Here is a 25378-nt window from a genome sequence, read left to right on the forward strand (position 1 = left end):
AAATTCATTCTGATTGAAAATATTCAACTAACTAAACATTATTTTTAAGAATGATACCCAAGTTTATATCCATTTCCATTCCATAATACTATGATATTCATTCTCATTCCGAATCCTAGGAGAGAACCAAATGCCACCTAAATCTCTAAGAAAGAAAATATGGACTAACATAGAGAACTTCGAAAAATATAATTATGTCAATTTAAAATAAATTTAAACTTTTTAAGTCGATCAAGTACTTTTATCCAAATGTGTTTAAATGTTTTATATGATCCTAAATAGGGATGGATTTAGGAATTAGAGCGAGGATTGAACTAAATAAGGTGGGTTGGGGTTTCGATGTAGAAGGAGTGTACTTTAGTGGGCTAAGTAAAAAAAACTTATATACGTAATAAAAAAACAAAATAAAATAATTAGGCTTAGGTAGACCTAAGAAAGATTCGTCTCCAACCCTAAATGATTCAAATTTTGATTTAGTTTGGATAGACATATTTTGATTTAATGCTTAGTTTTGCCATATGCAGAGAACAAAGAATGCATTGTCAAGTATTTTTTTATCTTTAAAATAATTCGAAACTATTATAAAATAAGTTATTATTATTGCTTCTAAACTTATTTACATGGGATATTATTATTAAAAATAGATAGATAATTGATGTATACATTTGCTATACTTTAAAAGACAATTAGCTCTTAGGGCGTGATGTTTTTTTTTAGTATTTTAGACATGGAGTTTTAATTTCAGTGAATGAATAAGATTCTTTTTAATAGATTGTTGAATTAATAATATTAGACTGATGGACTACGATGAAAACCAATCCCACAAGTTAGTCAAATTCTCACAACTCCTAGAATTTCTGGTTTACTTTATCAATCACTTCGCGGCCAGCTCGTGATTAATTAATTCATTATAGATTTTTTTTTCTAAAAAATATTAATTAGTTTAATTAATCTGTGTCTGTCCAATGCTTTTGAAGCCAGCATCCTCTCCTCTGATCCATTTTTTTTATGGATCAGGGGATGATCTATAATGTAATTATAGTCGGATCATGACTACGATTCAATCGTAATTAATTATGATTTTTTTTTAGATTCATCTTTCCATCCATGTTATAGTTTGGGTTAGGGTGGACGGTTGAAGGTCGCCTGGAGGCCACCGGCGGTAGGTAGATAGCCAAGCTACCGGGCGCCGAGCAAAGGGTGGCCTTCAGATTGCCTCCGGCTGTCCATACCGATCCAAACTATAACCTAAATGGAAAGATAAATCTAAGAAGAGATCACAATCAATTTACAACTGAATTGGTCCACAAAAAAGGGACTAGAGGATCCGGTCTCATGCTGATGACACTGATATAAAACTCATCTTGACTTCCGATGTCCAGGAAGGGGAGGCTTCTCCGACGGCTCCCTCTAGTAATTTTGATTTCAGAGTTTGAATTCGTGCGCCTTTGTGGAGGCTCGAGTGGGCAGATAAAAAGCCTAATCTAAAGAATGGGAGATTGACTCGATCATCCTCGACGAGAGGGGGACGACGCGTGGGCATGTGTCAGGGAGATCGATGGTCCGCCGGAGCATGGCCGGAAGAGCTGCAAGTAATTTGGAATTAAGATCTCGATTGTGATTGGGGATATGGTAATCTATCGCTAATGTTTTACTCAACGCCTTATTTTTTGGGGCAGGAGACGGACCAACACGGAGGAGCAGCAGACGGCTCAGATTGTACCTGGTTAAATTATATTTTCATGGAATTCAAATGGGTTTCCATTGTTGAGTTCAAAGTGAATAGAATCAACAAAACTAAAGTTATGCAAGCTTTTAAATGTTCTACAAACTTGCTAACAAATCTAATCAAATCAAATCCTGACGACTTCGATTAACTAGCTTCGTTTACTTGCCACTTGAAAAAAAACTTAAAAAAAAAACAAGGTATCTTCCTGAAGGCGAAGCCATATGATATGTGGACTTAGCCTTGAAATAATGATTCCAAAACATTTCCCACCTTCGAATCGCTGGTCCCATTCTCTTCGAAAATGTCGAAGCCAGCAGATTGCTTTCTGCTCTTCCTCTCCTCGACGATAGCTTCAACTGATTCAGCACAATAATTTCTCCTCATCTGCTTCAGAGGTTTGTCTGCCACACTGAATTTGTTGCCCTCTCGATTCCTTTCGCAAAATCCAGCCCAGACTGAAACAAACACGGAAAAGATGCTAAAAACAAGAGAAGCATCTGAGTTCCAGGTGACAAACGACACGTTTGCAGGCAGGGGGGAATTTCTTTAAGCTGCAGAGTTTCCAAGTCAAGTACTCACCATTTCAAAACCTATCCATCGAGCATGCATTGCTATTGCAAATATGATAAAGATGCGAATGCGATAATACTGAGTAATAACTAGAAGTTCAGCAATAGATTCCGAGAAAGCGGCAAATCGTGTTTCTTATGATCACAAGGGCAACCTCAGGAAGCGGAGCAACCATGATTATAATGCCGCGTGATAGAAGAGCAACCTTCTCCATTGATAACATAACACAAATACGCAAAATACATATGAACAACATCCGCCTATTAAAGACAATATGATGCATGAAACTCCCACCAATATAAAATCTCAAAGAAAGATCTATTATACGTAGTCTTATCCTATATTGCAATATGCTATTTATCCGACTCGAATCCATAACCACCACGTCCCATGGTAGACACTTTACAATTGCACTAAGGCTCTCCTTCAAAATTAATACAGTGGATAACTATTGATTTTGTTGATTCACGCACGAATACGGGAAGCGACTATCAAATCCGTTGATTCACGCACGAATATTAGAAGTCACCTTCTAATCACCGTTGATTCAAAAGAATACCAGGAAAGAGATATCTAAAAATTACACAAAACTTTGGAAAAAGGAACAACGGTGTTGCCCAATTATTATTAATCAAAAATATATTTAACAGCAACTAAACATACCATTACATAGACTCAAAATCTTAAGACACAAAGAAAAAAAGAGTCCTTACATAAAGAAACAATTCTAAATATACTAAAAATATAAAAATATAAAAATTAAAAATTAAAAAAAATAACTTCAACAGTCAATACCAAACTTAGAAATTAATAAAAAAATTCTAAATGCCAAACTCAATAAAAATAATAAAAATATTAAAATTACTTTCTCGATTCATTAAAATTGTTTTCTCGATTTGCTCGTCTGTCCGCATCATTTTCCCCAAGGTGAAGAAAATTCGCCTTCGAATTTAGAATAATATCAGATGACAATCCAGGAGGAAGATCATATGGTATAAACTCGGTAAAATCTACTAAAAACTGCTAGACTTTGAAAATCTTTGTTGATCTGTCGATGAGCACAGCATTGTAGGTGTTGCCCTTGTCCTCGAATTCATCTGCTTCTACCAATTGGTTGTTCGAGCCCCAATTCACATGGGATGACAAAGTTCTAGTGATTTCGTCGATGACCTTCTGCTGATATACTTCCAATCTGAATAAATCTAGGTTGAAATCCATGTCTCTGGCACTCAAGGAAGCCTTCAGCCTTGCTCGAACTAACTCCCTTGCAATGGGCACATCAACATTTCCAGCATATTCACACAATTCAGTCACAATCTCATAAGTGTTGCTCTCATTAGCAATGATAGTCAACATCTCCAGTTTAAGTTTTTTAATATATGATGGACCACTGAATTGGCAATAAAAATATTTGTAGTCAGAAGAGAAGAGCATAGGAGAACGCATCACCAACAGATGCAGGTGACTCAGATTGCTCAGAACTTCCTGACCACTAAAGTGAGCAAAGGAGCTTTAAGGTGCTCATAGACATGCTGATGAACATCGGTCAATCGGTCATTGACATTGTCAGATGCAAAAACACTTTGATTGTAGCTAAGACAACAACTCCATTTGCATGCTGAAGTCAGTGCTCAAGTAGATTCAGCATGTCAAATACATCATTGCTATCAGAAGGTACATACTTAGAGATTAGTTCAAGGATAAGGCACTGTGCCCATTCATTGAATTCTTTAATCCGCTTCGAAAAGTAGTATATGATCTGCTTGTTGAGAAGAGTCTCTCTTTGCCTATTGGCTTCCTCTAATTTATTCGCCTCCAAGTTCCATATCTCGTGCAATACAAACTGGCAATTTGCAATCACCTAGGCATCCGAATCGGTGAGCATAAGGTTCTTGAGCGAAGCTGAAAACTCAGAGCCGAAGCATGTAGTAGCAGAGATATGATATAGCTTGAGGACACCAAGGACAGCAACCATCCGGACGTAGGGGCTGTCGTCCTCAAGACCAGAAGTGGGGTGAAACAAGGCAGTCAATGAAGTTGTGAACTCAGAGGGAGGAAAGGCTACAGAGGGCGAGGCCACAGATCATAGGGTCCACATTGAGACAGTCCTTCTGCAGGAAGTTAATTTAAGGAGGGCAAGCTCGGGGTGGCAGCATGCATAGTTTCCGACAAAGAGAAAGCACATCTTCTTGAGGACGATGTTGGACGTGGCGGAACACATGACCATCTCGCTGAAGGCGGCGGAGACGGCAATTCCCACCGTCATGTATGAGATCACGCGCTTGAAGAGATCGCGCTTGGAGTTATCGGCACCAGGCGCACAGCTACTAGCTAGCAGATGGAGCTGAAGCTTAAGATCAAAGACCTCACTCTTCCCGGAAGGCTGAGACGGACAGGACTTCTGCTAAGCAATAGTGGTGAAGCCATGGTTGGATCCTTGCCACAGATGTCGAAAGATGGATGCGACTGCTGTCAGTCTTCTGAAAGAAAAAGGCAAAAGGATGAATACAACTTCTTCTACTTATGTTTCTTGAACCACGCTACCCAACACAGATAGTGCTCCTCGAGCTTTTGTTATATAGAGTAGAGCAAAAATTTCAACAATTGATTCCTCTTTTTTTTTTCAGAGTTTGTATCCTTATTAATTTCATCATCATCATAAACAGGCTCGTCAGTTGATTCGGCCATGTCTTCATCGTAAATTGGATCTCCAACTATTTTGATTTTGTTGTCCATATCTTCCTTATACATAAACTCCTTCCTCCCTTTCAAGAACATCCTCTTCATACTTGTCTATCTCTCGAAATTATTACTCCATATCACGATTAAAAGCATAGTCGACCTAGTTGCTGTCTTCTCGGTGACATGCTTCCATAAGAAAGACATGACTCTGATACCAAACTAATACAACGGATAACTATCAATTCCGTTGATTTGCGCACGAATACCATAAGCGAGTATCGAATCTGTTGATTCACGCACGAACACCGGAAACGACCTTCTAATCCCTATTGATTCAAAAGAATACCAGGAAATAATCATCCAAAAATTACACGAAACATTGTGGAAAAGAAGAACAGCGTAACCGAATTATTATTAATCAAAACTATCTTTAACATCAACTAAACATACCCTTATACAGACTCAAAACCCTAAGATAAAAAAAAAATCCTAAACATACTAAAAATCCAAAAATATAAAAAAACAAAAAATTAACAAAAAATACTCTAAATACCAAACTTAGAAATTAACAAAAATATCATAAATATCAAATTTGATAAAAATAATAAAATATTAAAATTACTTTCTCAATTTGCTCTACTGTCTGTATAATTAAAATTGCTCTCTCGATTTCCTCTTCTATCCGCATTAAACATCCCAACGTATATAAAATGAAAAAAAAGTGCAATAAAAACCAAATATCCACCCCTTGCACTACATTCCTTTTAATCTACCATATACTTGTAGCAAAACACTCACTAACAAACTTTACCTCTGAAACTCACTAAAGCAGTGTTCTAAAAACATGCCTTAGGCAGCGACCAGGCACTCAACGGTCGACAACTGCACCGGAAAAGTGGTGGGCGGGGCTAAGCGTCACGGAAATTCCGTGTTTTTTTTTCCATTTACAGCCCCAAATCCTATCCGATTCATTTGCTCACGTTGGTTTGACTGCCTCTCGCCTTCTCCGGAAGCATCTGCTCAACGATCGATCGATAAGTTTTTCAATAATTTATTTTATCTAAATTTTTTTTTTGCCTCCCGCGACGCTTCTGCCGTTGCGAGACGTGTCTGGTGCCACCACCAGATGCATCGGTGGAAGCTTCGCCGGAGGCATACAGCGACGCCAGAAGCGTCGCAGGATGCGTCCGGCATCGCACGACACTAGCACTGGACGCGTCCCCGATGCTTCTGGCACTGTCGGAAGCCTTTGGCGAAGTGTCCGATGGCGCCGGACGCATCTTGCAAGCGTTTAGCACCGTATTTTTTAAAAATTTATTTATTATTTATTTAATTTAACAACTCCTCACTTAATAAGGTAATTCGAATAGGCTTTTGTACACTCTAATTAAATTATTCCAATAAACTATATAAAAATGTTTAAAATTAAAATCTTTTTATAAATTTAATTTATTTATTTATATTCTAATAATATTATATTTAAAATTTAAATTTTCCAATAAATATTATTAATTAATTTATATTCTGATATTTTATATTTAAAATTATTTTTTTAATAAATTTTATTAATTCATATAAATCATATTTATATTCATAATTTTATATTTAAATTTTTTTTAAAATAATAATAAATTTTATTAATTCATATAAATCACATTTATATTCTGAAAATAATTTATTGATTTATATTGTTGTAGCTATGTAATCCCCTCAAAACAATATTTCTGTTCAATTTTAACAAATCCTAGCTTAAAATTTGAACTTTTTTTATCTCCTAGCGGTCGATGGACTTCTGTCCTTTTTTTCTCCTATCAACACTATTATTTTTCTCCATGTATTTGTGATTTCACTTTTTTGTTCGATTTTATGTATTCATGCTTGTTGCCATTTATTTAGAAATATGTTTTTCTTTTGTTTAAATGCCATTTTCAATTTCTCCCTTAGTTGATGATCTTAATATATAACTTGATAGAGCAATTGAATTGATATTGTGCTCTCTTCTGGTATTAGAGCACTAGACCATCATGTAGCAGTGTAACAAAATTATGGTATGAATCTAAATTTGTTCCGAAATAAGCTAATAGTTGTGCTCCATGTACTTTCCAAATTCCGAGTGTGCCTTTTTTGTATGAGTAATTTGGTCCATCTAGTAGTCTGACCAAATTTGTAAAATTTCACAAACGAACACTTTGTTGTTACTTTATTTTCTATCTTTGACCACTTTGGGTTCTCTTAGTAATATTGGCTAAATTTTATAAATGAGACTAATGAGTCGTATGCTGTCCTAGGAGTTTTGTGTCATTCCATGTTCTCATTTGTAGTGTTTCAGTACCACAAGATCATAAGTAGTAGTTTCGACCAAATTGCTAGATTGGCTAAACATTTTAAATCACTTTAGATGAGCATATAGAATAAGTAATTTAGATGGCGTTTGATTTAAGGATTTGAGAATGAGAGAATGGATTCATTCTCAAATCTTATGTTTGATTGATGAAAATGAAATTAAAATTTTGAAATGAAATACAAAAATTTGATATTGATGAAACTCACCTCCTTCCTTAGTTTTGATGAAAATGAGAATTAAATTTTAGACGAAAATACCCTTAATAGTTCTGTTCAATTTTTCTTTCATATCATTTTCTATCTCCTTGTTCTCTCTCATCATGCATTCTCTCTCCTCATTTTATCATCATACTTTCTCACTCATCATACTTTCTTTCTCCTCAATCTCTCTCATCAGACATTCTCTCTCTTCATTTTCTCTCATCACACTTTCTCTCTTCAATCTCTCCTAGTACACTTTCTCTCTCATCATACTTTATCTTTCCTCATTCTCTCTCATCCTGCCATCATGCTTTCTCTCCCATCACACTCTCTTTCCTTATTTTTCTCATCACACTTTCTCTATCATGCTCCCTCTCATCATACTCTCTCTCAATCTCTCCCATCATACTCTCTCCTCATTTTCTCTCATCACACTTTCTCTCTATTCATTCTCCCATCACACTCTCTCTCATCACATTTCTCTCTCCTCATCCTCTCTCATCATGCTCTCTCCCATCACATCCCTCAGGACAATCTAGTGGCTAGCGCATGAGGTGTTGCCACCATGAGGTCTGGAGTTCAAATCTCAGCATAGCCAAGGTAAAAACTTCCCTCATGCACCAGTCACTATTTCAAAGGCTAGTAGTCACCCGTGATTTACCTCCTCCATGTTGCCCTAGGACGGGTTGGCGGGGGCACTGAAGGCGAGCGTAGTCGCCTTTTGCCACCATGCTCTCTCCCATCACACTCTTTCTTCATTTTCACTTATCACATTTTCCCTCTCTTCATTCTTTCCCATCATATTTTCTCTCTCATCATGATCTCTCATATATTTTTCTCTCACATTCAACTTTCTCTCACATATAATTTTTCTCTTATTTTCTTCTAAGGATAAAAAGGAAATTTTGGTTTATTCCGATAGAAAATATTCAACTAACCAAACATTATTTTTAAGAGTGATATCCATGCTTATACTCATTCTCATTCCACAATACTATGATTCGCATTCCGATTCTGATTCCTATTAAAGAACCAAACGTCACCTTATATTGTAAATTTATTCTTAAATCACTTTCAGGTTATCACAATTACAATTACAATTACAATTACAATGGCAAGCAATCCATCTTTGACGACATCCGTCACTCAACTTGAATCCGGAATTCTTAGGAGAAAGTCAAATGACATAAGATGAGAGTATGAGATGCTGATTGATCCTAAGAACCTCGACAAAATTAAATTCAAGTTGTGTGAAAAAACAATGTCAGGAGAGTACCTCTTCCACTTGATCCATGGATAGATATGCATCGGTAATTGCTCCAGAAAATGTAGTTCGTAGGAGTAAAGTGTTTCGCCAAAAAAATATAAATGAAGCTCTTTTCAAAGAAAGAACTCAACAAGTTCAACAATATGCTAAGAGATAGGTTTATAAAAATGGAATCTCATTCAATGTTGTTGATAAAGATATCTTCAAGCAACTAATGGAGGCAATGGATCAATTTGGACCAGGATTCAAGCCTCCAACTCAATATCAGCTTAGGGAGTCACTGTTGAAAGCCAAAATTGAAAGAACAAAGCAACTACTAAAGAAACATGAAGAATGGACAAAGAATGGGTGCTCAATCATGATAGATGCATGGAGTGATAGAAAAAGAAGCATCTTAAATTTGTGTTATTGCAAGCAGGATACTACATTTTTAGAGTCACGAGGCACGTATGAACTTATTTTTGAATATGTTACCAAGTGTGTTGAACAAGTAAGAACTCAGAATATTGTTCAGATTGTAATAGGCAATGCCACCAACAATATGATTGCAGCTAAATTGATGAGAGAGCAACCTGGGATCTTTTGGAGCATATGTGAACTGTTAATCTGATGCTTGAAAGTATTGGCAAGCTTTCACAATATAAAAAGGTTATTGAGCAAGCCAAATCTTTTACCATTGTCATTAATGCTCACTATAAGACTTTGTCATTGATGAGCAGTGTCACGAAGAAGAGTCATAGTCCGGCCAGGAGTTACTAGGTTTGCTTCAAATTTCCTCACATTCCAAAGTTTGATTGAAAAATAAAATCTCGTTTAGGGGTCATGTTTACAAGTGATACGTAGGAGAAATGTATATAGTTGGCTTACTCTACTATGATGAACGTGAGTTTCTGGAATGGTGTGACACTTTATTTAAAAATATTTTCTCCTTTTATAAGAGCTCTTCGATTAGTAGATGGAAATAGAAAGTCATCCACGGGGTTTCTATACTAGGAACTTCTTCAAGCTAAAGAAGATATCAAGGTGGCCTTGAACATGGAATCAAATTATCAATCTATCATAGTGATTATTAACTCAAAAATGAAGGATAGACTTGATACATCATTACATACCACTGTATTTTTATTGAATCCCTATTTTTACTATAAAGATAGTTCTATTACTCTTTATGAGGAGGTCGCGACAGGGATTTTTTAATGCATGAAAATTTTGCATGTCAATGAGTTAGATCTATAGGATACAATTATTAACAAGGAATATACAAAATACAAAGACAAGGCAGGGTTATTTAGAAAAATATTGGCAGCAAAAGTATGTGAAAAAAATAATGATACATTTGATCCATGTGCATGGTGGAGTACATACGGTGTTCACACGCCTAATTTGCTAAGAGTGGCATTGAGGATACTTTCATTAACTACAAGTTTATCTGGGTGTGAAAGAAATTGGAGTGTATTCGAAGAAGTAAACTTTAAACTTTAAGTCTTTAATTAAAATAAAGTATTAATTTTATATTACTATAATATTTACTCTCTTTTTTTTCAAGATTCATACAAAGAAGAGAAATAGGTTAGATGTCAATAGATTGAACAATATAGTATTTGTCCAATTTAATGCTAGATTGTTAAACAAACAAAAAAGAGAAAAAGAAATGAATGTCGATGTGCTTCTTGTAAAAGATACTTCAAATGCATAAGGTTGGATTGTGGATGGTGAGGAACATGATGAAGTTGAACTAGGTTCCGGACTCACATGGCAAATGATTGATGAAGCAAGTGGAGCAGATGAAAATCTACAACCCTGAAGAAACTCTAGAGTGAGAGAACTTCACGAGGATGATTTTGCATTCGAAGAAGAAGAGAAGGATCACAATAATGATATTGAGTTTGTGTCCGATAAAGAACAAGTTGCTGAAAATTATAGAGAAAAAGAAGTAGAATAAATATGTGATATTTGGTTGTGCAATTTTGAACTCGTTTTAAATTTGTTGTTATTGTATTGGAGTATGTGATTTATTATGTAATTTATGTTGATACCGTGGAATCCGTCTAGTGGCGCCTAGTCCCCGTCTAAGCAGCCTAGGCGCTGGTCTGGCGCTCGACTAGCGCTTAGCAAATTTTAAAACCTTGCCCTGAAGACCAACAACTCTCTTTTGAGGAAAAAAAAAAACACTTCCTTCTCCATGCAATAAGCATGTTGAAAACCCTCTCAGATTCAAATATGTTCTAATAAACCATGCCCATCTCGATAACCCAAATCCTAGCATGCTCCACCTCAATAGTGATACTCAGTAACAAAGCAAGCTGACAACCCCTAATTCAAATATGTTGTAAAACACCATGCCCATCTCAGTAACCCAAATCCTAGCAATCTCCACCTTGATAGTGATACTCTAGAATGGTCTTGCTCCTCTAAATCTGCTCCACCACTTCACACACCAAAATCATCCACTTCTCTAGTTCAACCTTGGTTGATCGCATATAGCTAATCAGACTGATGATGCTTCTCGGCCATGGAGGGAGATCCCTTGGACTCTCCACCCCTATATGACCTGCAGATGTGCTCTTTTGCTCGTCTTATATTATGAGATACACTGTCACTTGAGAGTTCTGCATGTGTTATCTCATTTGTCATAAAGATATCACTAAATGAGAATAAGTCTTTCTACAATCATCCTGTTATATAGATCAGCCTACTATGAGTCACCCTCAAAATTCTATTTTTTTGCATTGCAGTGGTACCACTCTAATTCTAATTGGCCAAGTGAAATGTGATTTCTCTCATCTTTGGGAAAGAGAAACCTGCCCCAAAATGTGTCATGCATGATCAAATAAGTTGGGCTTGCCTGCGCCAACACTCTAGATACTCCTCTGTGAATCATTCTGAAAGCTCATGGTCCTGTTTCACCTGCAAGAAAAGTCTGAAATACTTTCCTCCTAGTGCAAACATGCATCGGATAAGTTGAATCTAAATATTGAACCATAGAAAGGGCATTCTTTTTGTTGAAACAACAACAAACACAACTTACTCATCCACAATTGTCTACACATTCTCATGAGTCTCTGTATTCTTCTTTGGACAGTTTGTCTTGAAGTGCACATCTATCTTACATGCAATGAACATACTCTAAAAATCTTAAGTCACTTCTTGCCACCTAAGAAAGTATCCAACTAAGTAACCACAAAAAGATCAAATAGTAAAGGATGTCTATGTCAACTCATCCAAGGTTCTCAAATGAGTTCAAATGCTCTATCAAGTCTCGCCCATTTGTTATATGCAACTTGCAAACCCCCCTTCTATGATGAATATGGTAAACCTCTGACAATGAATATGGTCAATAGTTAATGGCACTACTCTCTTTATACCACACTTCCAATCCCTGCCTAATGCTCGGGGTTTAATTTCATTAGTCACCATATAACTAGCAATATTTGCAGGACATAATTTGATTGTATATTTTTTCCTGCATAGTTTACCAATCACTCTTATTACTAATATTTGATGGTTTCCCCTTCGCTCTGCCAAACATAATACCCCAGACTTTGTTTTATCAACAAGTCTGATATCATAAACCAGTGTAAAGAGAAATCCAATGATTTTTTTTAGTTAGCATCAGATATCCAGCTTATGTCGACTAATCGTGAGGGTGACCAACCCGATACATGGAAGTTTTCCACCGGCTACCAGGGTAAATCAGAGATCGTTTGCAGTGAGTAGCCTATCAACCCAACATTTTTAGGTCAACCGTCCATTAAGGGAAATTCATCCGTTAATTCGCTGAAGCTGAGATGTTTGGGAAACTGAGAAGGTGCTCTGCCAATGCACCATTGCCTCGGGAGCTGAAATCCAATGTTAATTGAACCTTTAGGAAAGGAACTTATGGTGTTGTGCTCAGGTCTCGTCGTCCCAAACCAGAATGATATGGTTTTATTACCGTATCATGTCGTACTGATAGTTTTCTTATTTTTTAAATATAAAATATATTAACTAAAAAAAAAATTAATCTAGATATTTAAAAAACAAAAAATAACACACACATGTGTGTGTGTATATATATATATATATATATATATATATATATATATATATATATATATATATATATATATATATATTAAATTAATGAGATAATTTTATTAAAGTTCAATTGAGTCTAGATTGAAATTATTAACCTAAGTTATTTAATTAAACTCTAAGTTAAACCTTCACCCTATTTTGTGTCACTAGTGACTGTGGGAATCCCGCGGTCGCAAACCCGCGCGACGCCTACGTAGCCACCGCATTCACCTCACATAGGGCGGTAAACGAGTCAAGCTGAGCCAAACAGTAAGAGGCTTGAGTTCGACCTCGGCTCGTTATCCCTAAGCTCGAGCTTGGTACAAGTTCGATTCGAGCTTTAGTTCTTAAGTTCGAGCTCGGCTCATAACAAAATTAAATAGCTCGAGCTCGGCTCGAAAAAAAACTCGTTTAAAAATTAAACAAGCTTAGTTCGAGCTCGTTTAAGATAATTATCTATAATAATTAATAATATATTATTATATTTATTATTTATGTGATATTTAATTATATATATATATATATATATATATATATATATATATATATATATATATATATATATATATAATAATAATAATAATAATAATAATAAAAATGAGTCCCTTAACGAACATATTCGCGAGCCTCTTAACGAATATGTTCGCGAGCCTCTAAACGAACATGTTCGCGAGCTCACGAACCAAATACTGTTAAGCTCGAGCTCCGCTCGATAATGTTTTCAAGCTTGAAATCAGGCTCGAGCTCGGCTCGTTAATTTAATCGAACAAACTTTCTTTCAAGCCGAGACCCGAATAGCTCGCGAGCGGTTTGGCTCGTTTACACCCCTAGCCTCACGCGAAGCTTCCATGGCGAACACGAGGCCTCGAGGCACGCCAACACATGAATCGTGTTGATGCCGGTCGGCAAGTAGAACGAAATGTTTCGCTCATATCTGACGGTACTACACGAGATTCTAAACAGTGCTACAAAGTCCTACATACACTACTTCAATATCTAACCACTAGAGTCCTCGTACCACTTGTTAGGTCATAAGCACGCACAACAAAGTTAGGATAATTAATATGTAGCTTTTCTTAATTTGATATTATTATCAAAAAAATGATATGAATATTTCTGTTTCCAATAAATTATTTTAGTTATGTGACATTATTTTCAAATTAACTATATTCATATTCTTCCTTTTTGTTGTTATAATCATTCCAATGTAATAACACTTAGTCATTTATTATTTTGTTTCCGGTTCTTTTTTTTCATGTTGTCATGTCCATCCAATTTTTTAATTATTAAATTTTAAATTGCTTTTGCCACAACGAAGAAAAAGTACAAACATATACAACCTCTGCCAGCCACCTCAGACGCTTGCTTAGTTCACCTACACCCTGACCCTCCACCGGACTACTATTTATATAATTAATTATATTACTAGTGTCTATTGAAGGAGTGTCAAAGACGAGCTCCTTCTTCCTGATCGGATCTATCACAAGAACAAAGAAAGTTGTCATGAAACTTCTCTTCCTCTTAAAACAACCCATGTCCCATTGAAGCTTCCAACACTTCATCGCTTTTTCAACAGCCGTCTCTTCCTATCCAGGCTGCAGTAGTCTTCTGCGATGAATTTCTTTCCTTTTTCACACAGGTTCCTCAATTTTTATCAAGATCTTATCGATTTCTGAATTTCAGCAACAATTGGAGACATATCTGAGATATCAACCAAGGTTGAATTAGTTCCTTCCAATCCAGATCCAACTCAACCAATCCATATAAGTTTGACATCTATAACAAACCTTCTCAAGACCAGGTTCTTCTCATTCAACCCTACTACAAATCGATCAATGTTGATGATTCCTTCTGATTCTCACATGATTTAGATGGTTTCTACCAAGATCCAACTGAATTCTAGCTGAATTTTCACCATTTCGATGACCCTCAAAACACATCAGAGATATCAACCAAAAATGAATCACCTAGTATCTTGCCAATCCTGATTTGTACTGGGCACAACCAAGTTTGACAACAACGGAAAACTCTATTCTTTTCTCTGAAAATTTTCTTTGTCAAACAGAAAGTAGCATCATAATGCCTTTGCTTGTTCCTGTCTATCATGCCATTTACCTTCAACTTCAATTCCACTTGTCTCCTTTCCTTTCTGATCATCATCCAATCTCTAATTTTTAAATATGTAAATATAAATCTATTTTCTCTCTTCATTTCCATCGCTTCAAGCAAACACATGTTCATCATACTAAACTGTGTCTGTTCCAACTATTTGGAACCAGCTATATATGAATCTTGTCTCTCCATAGAGTTAAACAAGTGCTTGAAAGAAATATGAGTAGAGAAAATATCAAATTTTCTTTTACCTTCACTTTGTTTCTCTACCTTTTTCTTCTCTCTTTCCCTTATATTTTCTCACCTACCAGGAAACACAGCCTCAAGTTGAAACAGTTTATATAACCAGGCAGGCTGGCGTGTTAGTTATATCACCCTCTTCTAGTTCAACCAGTTCAACAGATCAAACTTTGACCAATGCTATCATGATATTATCCTCCATCTAACAAAGCTTCTGCTTGATTCGATAAGAAACTTATATATACATACCAGTGAGTTGATGCCCCGCCCTAGACCACAGTTACATTCTCAGCTCCTTCTTGTCTATCTTATTATCCTTGAATTTATTTTTTTTCATTGTTCTTCTCCTTGACTTTGTTTGCCATCAATTAGGGATTGTAGGTACTCACATTTTTCGATGTCGCCCAAATCCAAACCTAATAAAACACAAATCCAGTGAAAATGTGCCTCTCTACATATCTGACTTAATCAATCCTTCAATAATTGAAATATTTTTCTTGGTTATCACTCTATTTCACATCAACAAATAAACTGCAATTTGAGAGGATGGTCAATCCTTTAGCTCACCTTTTGTTTACTAAGGTTGGATCTACAGATTCCAATATATGTAAACCACAAAGGAGACATTAGGACTTCTTGCAAACGTATCAACTTTTAACAGACTTCAATTCTAACCCGACATTTATCAGAGAAGTATTTATCAAATATAACATTATATAATTTTAGATGCTGAAAAATATTAGAACTGACATAAGTTGTAAAGTGCTAGACTTTGATTGCCAATCCATCGAGACAACAATCAGAATGTATATTGATGTAGTTGGGGAATGTTCAAGTGTTACTCTATATTGTGGTTTTCAGTACTGTTTTCTTTGGCAAGTAATTAAGTGGAAACTGATCCTAATTTCATAAATATTTGACATGTATGCATTACACAGTTATACATAGGTTGGCCAAGCTTGGTTAGGCATTGTATGACGAGATCCTATGGGTAAAGGTATGCATCCCAGTTATCAGCATACCCTGAAATCACGTTCACATCTATATTTTGTCTAACTCATGTGCACAGACATGTGCATCCACAACCAATCTCAGAAATATAATGTGATTAAGCAACAGAAAAAACAGACCAACAATCTTAGAAATATAATGTTACTAAGCCTCTGAAAACACAAACCTACTTACCTTTCAAGCTTGTAGTGTAGAGCAAAGTAAGTAGATTATATTACCTTTTCACATTTTGTGAAGTGTTCGGAAAAAACATAAATATGTAAATAAGCAATGAAACCATTTCTCCACAACACAAATAAAATTTAATGACTGCTTCATGCTACAAGTTGTTGTGAAATGACAATAAGAACGAAAATTCACAATTAGTTTCTCAACAAATTCAGTACTAATGCAGAAACAATTTATTACTCAAGACTGTGCTTTGCATTCCAATGTATCACTTATAAAAATTGTAACACATGCATATAACAAGTTACCTACTGAGTTTCTCATAGGATAGTTATAAAATGTCGCTTAAAGAAAAATGGATTGACTTTATGAGAAACAAGTTTAGGCTGTTTCAAAATAGCATGCATAAATGAGATAAATTTACCCCAAAATCTGTCTGTGAACAGATGCAGTAAAATCAAAATACCTGCAAAGTGGTGCAGTACAATGGAAGCTGCAACGGTGACATTGAGCGATGCAGTCCCACATCCGTATTGAGGAATGTAAACAAAAAAGTCACAAATCTCACATTCTTTGGCAGAGAGTCCGGTGCCCTGGCCAAAGCAGGAAAAATATTAATAAAACTACGTTATTAATGGCAAAAAAAGGTAGATAATGAGAAAAGGAGCAAGGTTTAGTGCTGGGAAACACGAAGCAGACCTCGTTACCGAGGAGAAAAGCTGTACTCTTCCTGAAAGGGTGTTGGGTGATGGCGAACGCCCCATCGGTGATCTCCACCCCACATATGTCGCATTTCCTCTCCTCCTAAAAACAGGATAAAAAGTAGGTAAGGGAAATTTGATCGACGGGAATCGAAAGCCCTAGATTTCATAGGAAACAAAAGTAAGTGCCTTGAGGTATAGGCGAGCATGGGAGAGGGAGTGGAAATGACGGAAGCGGAGGTGCGAGGTGGAGCCATGGCTCCCGAAGGCATTGAAGTCGCGGCGGCCGACGAGGACGATCTCCGAGACGCCGAAGGCGGTGGCACTGCGGGCCATAGTCCCGATGTTGTGGCGCTTCGCCACGTTGTGCACCACCACGAGGCTCTCTACGACTGGCTGTTCAGGCGGCGCGGCGGCCGCCTCTGCGTCCATAACAGCGCCGATGGGGGTGTGGGCCGGGACCGCCGGACAGACCCAGAGTCCCAGATAGTGGCCAAAATGATTGATATTTTCACCCTTTTATATTTTTAAATAGATTTTTTTTAAAAAAAACTTGAAAGAAATAAATTAAGGCATACGTAAAATTGGTGCGTAAAAAAAAATTGAAATGTAGCGACAAAACGGTGATTCTCTCGTCCCAGGTCTTCGTGAGTCCAACTCTATCTCGAGTGCCCATACAAAAGAGTTAAATTTTGGATTGACTACTAATAAATCCATCATCACGGCAAATTGAAAATCTTTCATCTAATCCAACCTAATCTTAGGAGCATTACAGATTAAATATGTCAGTCCATTAAAAAATAAAAAATATAAACAAATCCTTATAATTCATTGAATCGAATCATTTCATAATTAATTTTTTAAAAAAAAGTAATCCTTATAAAAATTCTTATATTAACAAAACTAATTGATATAGAAAATTCTAACTTTCATTAATATTATATATATATATATATATATAGCGAGAGATTTGGAGGTGTATTTAATATTAGACTTTTAATTAATTTGAATGACTTTTGTGGCGGATATATGTGGACGGGTCATCCACTCGGTGAGAAGGTGGAGTTGGTGTACTGCTAGTTTCTCCTCTGAATGAACGGATGCATCTGGCCATCCGGCTAGACCATCGAGCAACCAATAACGAGGCTGAGTATGAGGTCCTCATAGCGGGCTTACAGGCCGCTCGACATGTGGGAGCCGTCAAAGTTTTGATCCACTCAGATTCTCAGCTAGCCGCTTAGCAGCTTGTCGGGAACTTTGAGATAAGCAACTCAAGGTTCAGACTCTACGCCGAGACATTCGAGAGGCTAAAGGGCAATTTCGAAGAAGTGATCATACAAAAGATTCCCCGATCAGAAAATCAAGATGCTGATGATTTAGCCAAGCTCGCCAGTTCCATATCACCGGTCGTCATTCAACAACCGGTCGAATAGGTAGCCCTAGTAGCTCACATAGACAGGATGGAAGGGCTCGCCTTTCCCCATCATTGGCGGACGACCATAACGGAGTTCTTGAAGTCCGAGGCCACACCCTCCGATCGGGATGAAGCGCATTCGCTTCGTAAAAGAGCTGGTCATTTCGCCCTGATCAAAGAACAGGTTTATAAGAAAGCATGCTCCAGGCCTTTAATTAAGTACGTCGGTCCGGAAGACGTCGACTATATACTATAAGAGGTGCATCAAGGGTCCTGCGGAGGACATCCGAGCGGCCGCTCATGAGCAAGAAAGGTCCTTTTAGCCGGGTATTTTTGGCCAACACTACAGGAAGATGCCGCTCAGATAGTCAACATGTGTCTGTCTTGCCAAAAATACCATAGCTTCTCGCATCGACCGACGGAAGAGATGAAGTCCTCCACCGTGTCCTATCCATTCGATCAATGGGGCATGAACATCGTAGGGTCGTTTCCTATGGTACCCGGGCAGCGAAAATTCTTACTGGTGGCGGTTGACTATTTCTCCAAGTAGATTGAGGCTGAGCCGTTAGCGAAGATAACTGAGTAAATGGTCATGAAGTTCATCTGGCAGCATATCATCTGTCGGTTCGGCATTCCCCGTCGGCTCATTTCGGACAACGGCAGACAGTTCTCAGGTTAGCAACTAAAGGAATGGTGCGAGGGGTACGACATCCAACAAGCCTTCACCTCTGTTGTATACCCGCAGAGTAACGGGCAAGCCGAGGTAGCGAATCGGGAAATCTTACTGGTTCTTCAAGCTCGGCTCGATCATAAAGGGAGAAGCTAGGTGGACGAGCTACTAGGTGTATTGTGGGTGATCCGTACAACGCTTAAGGAAGGGGCGGGGGTCACCCCACTCCACTTGATATACGGAGGAGAATACGTCGTTCTGGTCGAAGTCGAAATAGAGTCCGACCGGATCCGACGCTACAACGAGGACAACATCGAATGGAGCTAGACCTGGTGGACGAGATGCGAGCCAAGGCAACCGTCCGGTTGATGTATATCGACAAAGAATGAAACAAAACTACAACAGGTGAGTGGTACCCAGATCATTTCAAGTCGGTGACTTCGTTTGGAAGAAAGTCAAGTAGGTCAGTGACGTCACCAAGCTGGAGGCCCCATGGGCTGGACCATTCAAGGTTGTGGAAAAGCTTCGCTTGGGGGCATATTATCTGGAAGATGAGAACGGGCGGCGACTAGAGCGCCGATGGAGTGCTAACCACCTGCAGTCATACCAAGCTGGATGAAAGGTGCAATAATGTAACTAATATCCAGTACCTTTGCATTCTCCTACGCCTTTTCATTACAGGTTGAAAACCAAAAGTGCAATGTTCGCTGAATTTATCGCCGAACGGCCGGTCCTCAAGACCTCACCAGACCCTCGAGCGGCGACGTTAAACCCCAGAGTCGACGCGGCGACTATAAATACCCCGCCTTGAAGACCGTCGAGTGGCGACATTAAACCCTAGAGTCGACACGGCGACTATAAATACCCCACCTTGAAGACCATCGAGCGGCGACATTAAACCCCAGAGTCGACGCGGCGACTATAAATACCCTGCATTGAAGACCGTCGAGCGGCGACGTTAAACCCCAGAGTCAACGCGGCGACTATAAATACCTCGCCTTGAACACCGTCGAGTGGCGATGTTAAATCCTAAAGTCAACGCGACAACTATAAAACCCCGCCATGAATTGTTTAAATCAAACATAAACTCGGGCCCTCCAAACGGGAGGGGGTAATCCTAAAACTTGAAAGCCGAGCGGTTGATCAACGACCAAAAGATAAAAAGCGCTCGCGAATATAGTAGCGATCGGAGGATCAAGAAGCCCGCTCAGGCATACATAGCAAAGGAACAAACACAGGACCGAAAAAGGAAAGTTCATTAGTCAAAATATGTCGAACGGCAAGTACATATCATCGATTTCATTCCAGATAATCAAAGACCTCATCGGGTATCGTGGTGAGGAGCCCGACACGGTCTTGGACAGGGATGCTGAAGTCTTCAGGGAGACGACCCTTGGTCTTCAGATGATCGACCATAGCAGTGACGACCAACTCGAACGTATGAACAAACCGATCACAGGCCTTCTTTACAAATTCTTCCTTGCGGATATACTTCTGCCTCATAGCAGCTAATTGGCTCGGCTCGACGCCCTGATATTCCTTTAAGGCAGCATGGGAGGCCTCAAGAGCAGTTTGAGAGATTTTCAGCTCCTCTCGCAGAGCGGTCACTTCAACCGAGTGACCATTCTGCTCGGCATTGAGTAAATCGGCCAGCTCCTTGACTTTTAGCTCCAGGGCTCGAGCCTCAACTTTCTTCGCATCCAGGTCGGATATGGCCCTAAGTTTTCTGGTGGTGGCCAGATCGATCTTGCGATCATAAGATTTGACTTTATTTTCCAGCTGCTCCACCATGCTTTGCCGATCAGATGAGGTCTTCCGCTCGTCCTCCAGGAGTCTCTGGGTCTGGGCTAGATCCTCCTACAGCTCGGCGTATGAGAGCCCCAGAGCGGGAGCTCCTCCAGAGAGTTTGAGCTTCTTGAGCTCATCTTCCAAAAATGCCAGGTGGTGGCACACCGCCACACTCTTCACCCAGTACTACAAGAAGTCAAGGACATGTTAATACTGAACGAAAGTAAGATATGGATAAGCAAAGGGGAGAACTTACTCCTGTAGCGTATGACAGATGGTTGTTGCCGAGCAGCCCTGGGGGCACGGCCGCAACCCGAGCGCGAGCATCCTCCCAAACCTTGGCCAGCGTCCCGTGAATAACTATTTAGTGTTCAGGAGTTGTGGGATGATTGGCGGGCGAAAGGAGCTTCTCAGTCGGGAGGTGCAAGAGGGCCCTTATGGATCGCCGACCACTCGGGGTCGACTGAGTGGAAGCTGACGGACCAGAGGATTGGCCGATCGACGAAGACTGGATTCCTGATCGCCGAATTCTCTTGTGGATAGGGGGCAGAACTCTGATGGGCTAAATGGCGATCGGATCGGATGGCAGGTCGCATTGCGAGGGGGTTCGATCGGAGGAGATCGCTTCCGCCATTCCGCCATGCTCGGAACGGCTGCAGAAGAACGGCGTCCGCTTGTTCGGGAGCGTCGATGGGCGAAGTAGTTGATTGAGAGGGAGCGTCCGACCGGCGGCGTTTGCGGGTGGCCAAGGTTTCTTCATCGCCTTCCGACGACGAGCCCCCCGCTCGGACAGTGGGGTGCATCTATGAAGGGGTGCCCGTTACCTCTTTACCTTTGGCCCGTGCGCCAAATCCCTTGATCCTGTCCGAACCAGGGGTCAACGAACGCTGGGGATGTGGCGCTCCCTGCTAGATCCTCAGGTGCTCCGGCGAACCTGCAACAAAACCGGGCCGGGAGGGGTGTCCCGGCGACGGCCCTCCGACGCTCAAGTCAGGCGAGGAATAACAAAGAAGTGGCTTAGAAGCAGAAGACTCGTGTACCTCCGGTTGAAGAAGTGGAGGCCTTATATATACTTCTGAGGAGACTGATGTACATATACCGAGGCACACACACGTGTCCTCAACCCATACCCAGTATGGGCTTGTCAGAGGAACTTGCCTGACTCCTTACTGCTACAGTACGAGCACGTCTTTGATGGGACAGTGAGCATGTCTTTGATGGGATAGTGAGCCCATGTCCTAAGATCCTGCATATCATCTGCTGTCAGAAGATGTTTCTATCCTTGCCTTTTCTTACTCCCCGTCGATCGTCCGACCAGTCGGCAGTTTCCTCGCGTCCGGTCGATCGGGTGTTCTGATCCGTGCGGGAGCTTCCTGGTCATGTGCTCTCTGGACTGTTCGCAGCGTAGGCGGGAGGTGTTCAAGCAGATCGTCGGCGCTCTGTTCATCATGGCGTGGAACGTCATCGTGACCTCCGTCATCTGCGTGGTCATCGGGATGGTGATGCCGCTCCTTATGCCGGAGGAACCGCTGGCCCTCGGCGACGACGCGCTACATGGGGAGGGTCCTACTCGCTTGGATCACTTGCCTCCTCTTCAAGTCTAGTCGAAGGAGGCAGTGAGTCCGACTGACTGGACTATGTGTCCGAACGGGCGGTCGTCGCCTTACCGCCGCTTATGATATACCTAGAGCCGTTCGGCCCTCATAACTCATCATCCGCTCGGCTCTTCGTTCTGGATGCCGTGGCGTCCAGCGTGGATGTTTGCTTGTCTAGATCTTCTCGAAAATCGCACAAATCCTTTCCATTAAGTCGAAGCATGCGCGGTATGGGCGCATTAATCGCGCCTGGTGACAGAGCTCCACGTGGCTCTTCTTGTGTGGCGGTGCTGATCCGTACGATGGGACACAATTACTTTGAAACGGACGGTTAGATGATGACCTCGTCTCTCGTGACCTGCATCCGACGGACGAGGTCGACCAGCCTCGTTCGCATAAAGCCTTCGTCTCCGCCCTTACGCCGCATTTCTCTGTTTTATCGCTCATCCTCCTTCGAAGGTGCCTGCGGCTGCTTCATTCCGGTTGTCCTAGATCGCGCCTCTCGATGGTTTTCAGCTTTCTGGTGATCTTCTCCGTTCACCTTTCCTCAGTAAGCTTCTCCCTTCCTTTCGTTCCCTTGCTTGCGAACTCTTATCTGTCCTCCGTTTCCGAGTTTCCTTCGGCTTCCTTCTTTCTTTTTCTTGATACTTCAGTCATGGCAAGCACTCCCGTACCCACTGTGGATGTTCATGGCCCTTGGTACATGACCATGGAGAGTAAATTTGACGAGGAGGGCGCTCGGCGTCTTGTTCGGACGTACGGGATCCCGGACGACCATGAAATAGTTATAGCCGACCCGACCGGGCGGCCCCATAACCCTCCGATCGAAACCATTTGCTTCTTTCTAGACCAATTCCAGGGCGGCCTTAGATTTCCTACCCATCCCTTTATTTTGGAGGTTTGTAATTATTTCCGCATCCCGTTCGGCCAACTTGTGCCGAACTCCTTTAGGTTGCTGAGCGGGGTGGTTGTCCTCTTTAAGCTGCACAATATCCCACTTGACCCCAAAATATTCCACTTCTTCTTCTACCCCAAACAATCCGAGCCGGACACTTTCATTTTCCAAAGTAGAATAGGCTTTAAATTTTTTGATAATATGCCGACCTCTAACAAGCACTGGAAGAAGTTCTTCTTCTACATACGACTTCCCGAGCGGCCAGCATTCAGAACCAAATGGCAGACCGCTGTGCCGACCCAGCCGGAGCTCGGCAAATTCAGAAGCAATCCGGCCTACCTTCATGCGGCGAACTGGTTGTCCGGTCAGCGGTACAAAATCGACCAGTTGCTTCTCAAGGGGGTGTTGTACATTTTTGGATTATCCCCCGTTCGGGCCAATCTTCCCTACCGCATGGGTAATGACTCTTTACTCACTTCGCCTTTTTTGTCTAACTGATTTTAATTTTTTCCCTTGCAGCTGAAGTCATGTGGCGCTCCAAGGCTACTGATCATCTGAAATTGAAAGCCGTGGAGATTGAGGCGGCTACAAAAATAGAACTCGCCGAGCGGGGTCTAATCCCCAGCCGCCCGGCAGCTGCAGGAGAGGGGGGGACGCAGTCCACCCCTGAAACAGAAGTTACTCCATCCGCTTCAACAGAGGTCGAGGCGGATCTTGTTTCCTCTGCCCCAGCCGAGCTGGGAGTCCCCCCGGGAAGTTCGGCGGAAGCGTCGAAGAGACCCCAGCCTTCCGCCAACCCAAGAAGGCGAACCACAAGCGCCGATCCGCCGGATCGAACGCCTCGCAGATCGGGACCTCGGTGGCCTCGCCCACCGCACAACCCTCCGGCTCTCCTCCAGCGACTCGTCGTCACGACGGTTAGCGAAACTTCAACCATTGGGAGTCCTCGGGTCGAGGGGTGAGGAAGTGGCGTCCGCCACCCGACCGTCAAGACTACCCTTCGATTCCCATCGGAGGAATATTTATTGTCTATCGACCATCAAGCCCGTTCATGAAATAACCCCGACGGGCCCGCAAGCTCTTCGAGGGCGCCCAGATTCAAGTGGCCCTCATGACGCAGCTCGGCGATAACAACATGCAGCAGGCCACTCGGGTAAATTCATTTTTCCTTCTGTGCTTGCTACTGTCCGGTTCCTCATTTTATTATTTCCCTTACAGATTGGGCTGAGCAAATCGCCACTAGCCATCGGCTAGCCGAGCTGGAGGATCTCCTGGAGAAACTCCAAGTGTCGGGGGTCCATCGGCCGAGCGGGAGAAACAAACACTCGAGGCCGAACAGAAGAAGTCCGTCGATCTAGGTGGCTCGGCTAGAAGGCCGTCAAGAACGCGACGCGATGCCAAGCGCGCCAGCGCCGGAAGAAGCGGGCAATTGCTGATCTGGACAAGATGAAAGTTGAAGTCCGAGCTCTAGATCAGCAATCTAAGAATCTGGAAGCCCAACTAGCTGCCGAACGGGATGGGCGCTCTGCTGAGCGCACTAAAGCGGAGGTGGACCAGAAAGTCCTCCAAGATTCACTTATCGCTTCCCGAGCGGCTTTCAGAAAGTACAACGAAGGGGAGCCGAGTCGCCTAGCAGCAGCGCGCCAAGACTACCTCCGCTCGGAACGGTTCGGCGCAAAATTCGGCGGCAACGTCTCATCCACTTTCGCTGAGGCGGTCAAGGTCACCATGGCGTACTTGAAGAAGGGTGGCCACCTTCCTGCGGGAATGCACATTCCAGCCTCTGACCTGGCGGCCATGATTGACGATATCCCGGACGCCTTTTTCAATTTTGAGGACCCGGAGTGAGGCGAATTCTTCCAAGTACTTCCTGTATTTCATCCGCTCGGCGGATGTAAAATTTTTGTACGTGCCGTTCGGCCTACTTGTATTCCTT

General features: G+C 41.0%; 1 protein-coding gene and 1 pseudogene across 2 annotated transcripts; both read right to left on the minus strand.

Annotated features, from left to right (window-relative positions):
- Positions 1 to 1820: 1820 nt before the first annotated feature.
- On the minus strand, positions 1821 to 17601 carry LOC122002770 (uncharacterized tRNA/rRNA methyltransferase YsgA-like). 2 transcript variants are annotated; one of them, XM_042558079.1, is made up of 4 exons: positions 17270 to 17600; positions 17079 to 17183; positions 16846 to 16972; positions 1821 to 2184 (listed from the first exon to the last, which is right to left on the minus strand). In XM_042558079.1, the coding sequence occupies exons 1-4, from the start codon at positions 17510 to 17512 to the stop codon at positions 1964 to 1966; spliced, it is 696 nt and encodes a 231-aa protein (XP_042414013.1). In that variant the 5' UTR covers positions 17513 to 17600; the 3' UTR covers positions 1821 to 1963. The 2 variants fall into 2 exon arrangements, with proteins under 2 accessions (XP_042414013.1, XP_042414014.1); XM_042558080.1 differs by lacking the exon at positions 1821 to 2184 and adding an exon at positions 4808 to 5307 and having other exon boundaries at positions 17270 to 17601.
- LOC122002769 lies at positions 3228 to 4769 on the minus strand (annotated as a pseudogene).
- Positions 17602 to 25378: the final 7777 nt, after the last annotated feature.

This window comes from Zingiber officinale, chromosome 7A (assembly GCF_018446385.1).
Source record: "Zingiber officinale cultivar Zhangliang chromosome 7A, Zo_v1.1, whole genome shotgun sequence".
In the NCBI taxonomy this organism is placed as follows: Eukaryota; Viridiplantae; Streptophyta; class Magnoliopsida; order Zingiberales; family Zingiberaceae; genus Zingiber; species Zingiber officinale.

Excerpts from the sequence above, each read along its gene's own strand:
- LOC122002770 (XM_042558079.1), bottom strand. The coding sequence starts at position 17,512 with ATGGACGCAGAGGCGGCCGCCGCGCCGCCTGAACAGCCAGTCGTAGAG. Across the intron at positions 17,184-17,269 it reads ATGCTCGCCTATACCTCAAG|GAGGAGAGGAAATGCGACAT; the intron begins GCACTTACTTTT and ends TCCTGTTTTTAG. Across the intron at positions 16,973-17,078 it reads CTTTTCTCCTCGGTAACGAG|GGCACCGGACTCTCTGCCAA; the intron begins GTCTGCTTCGTG and ends TGCTTTGGCCAG.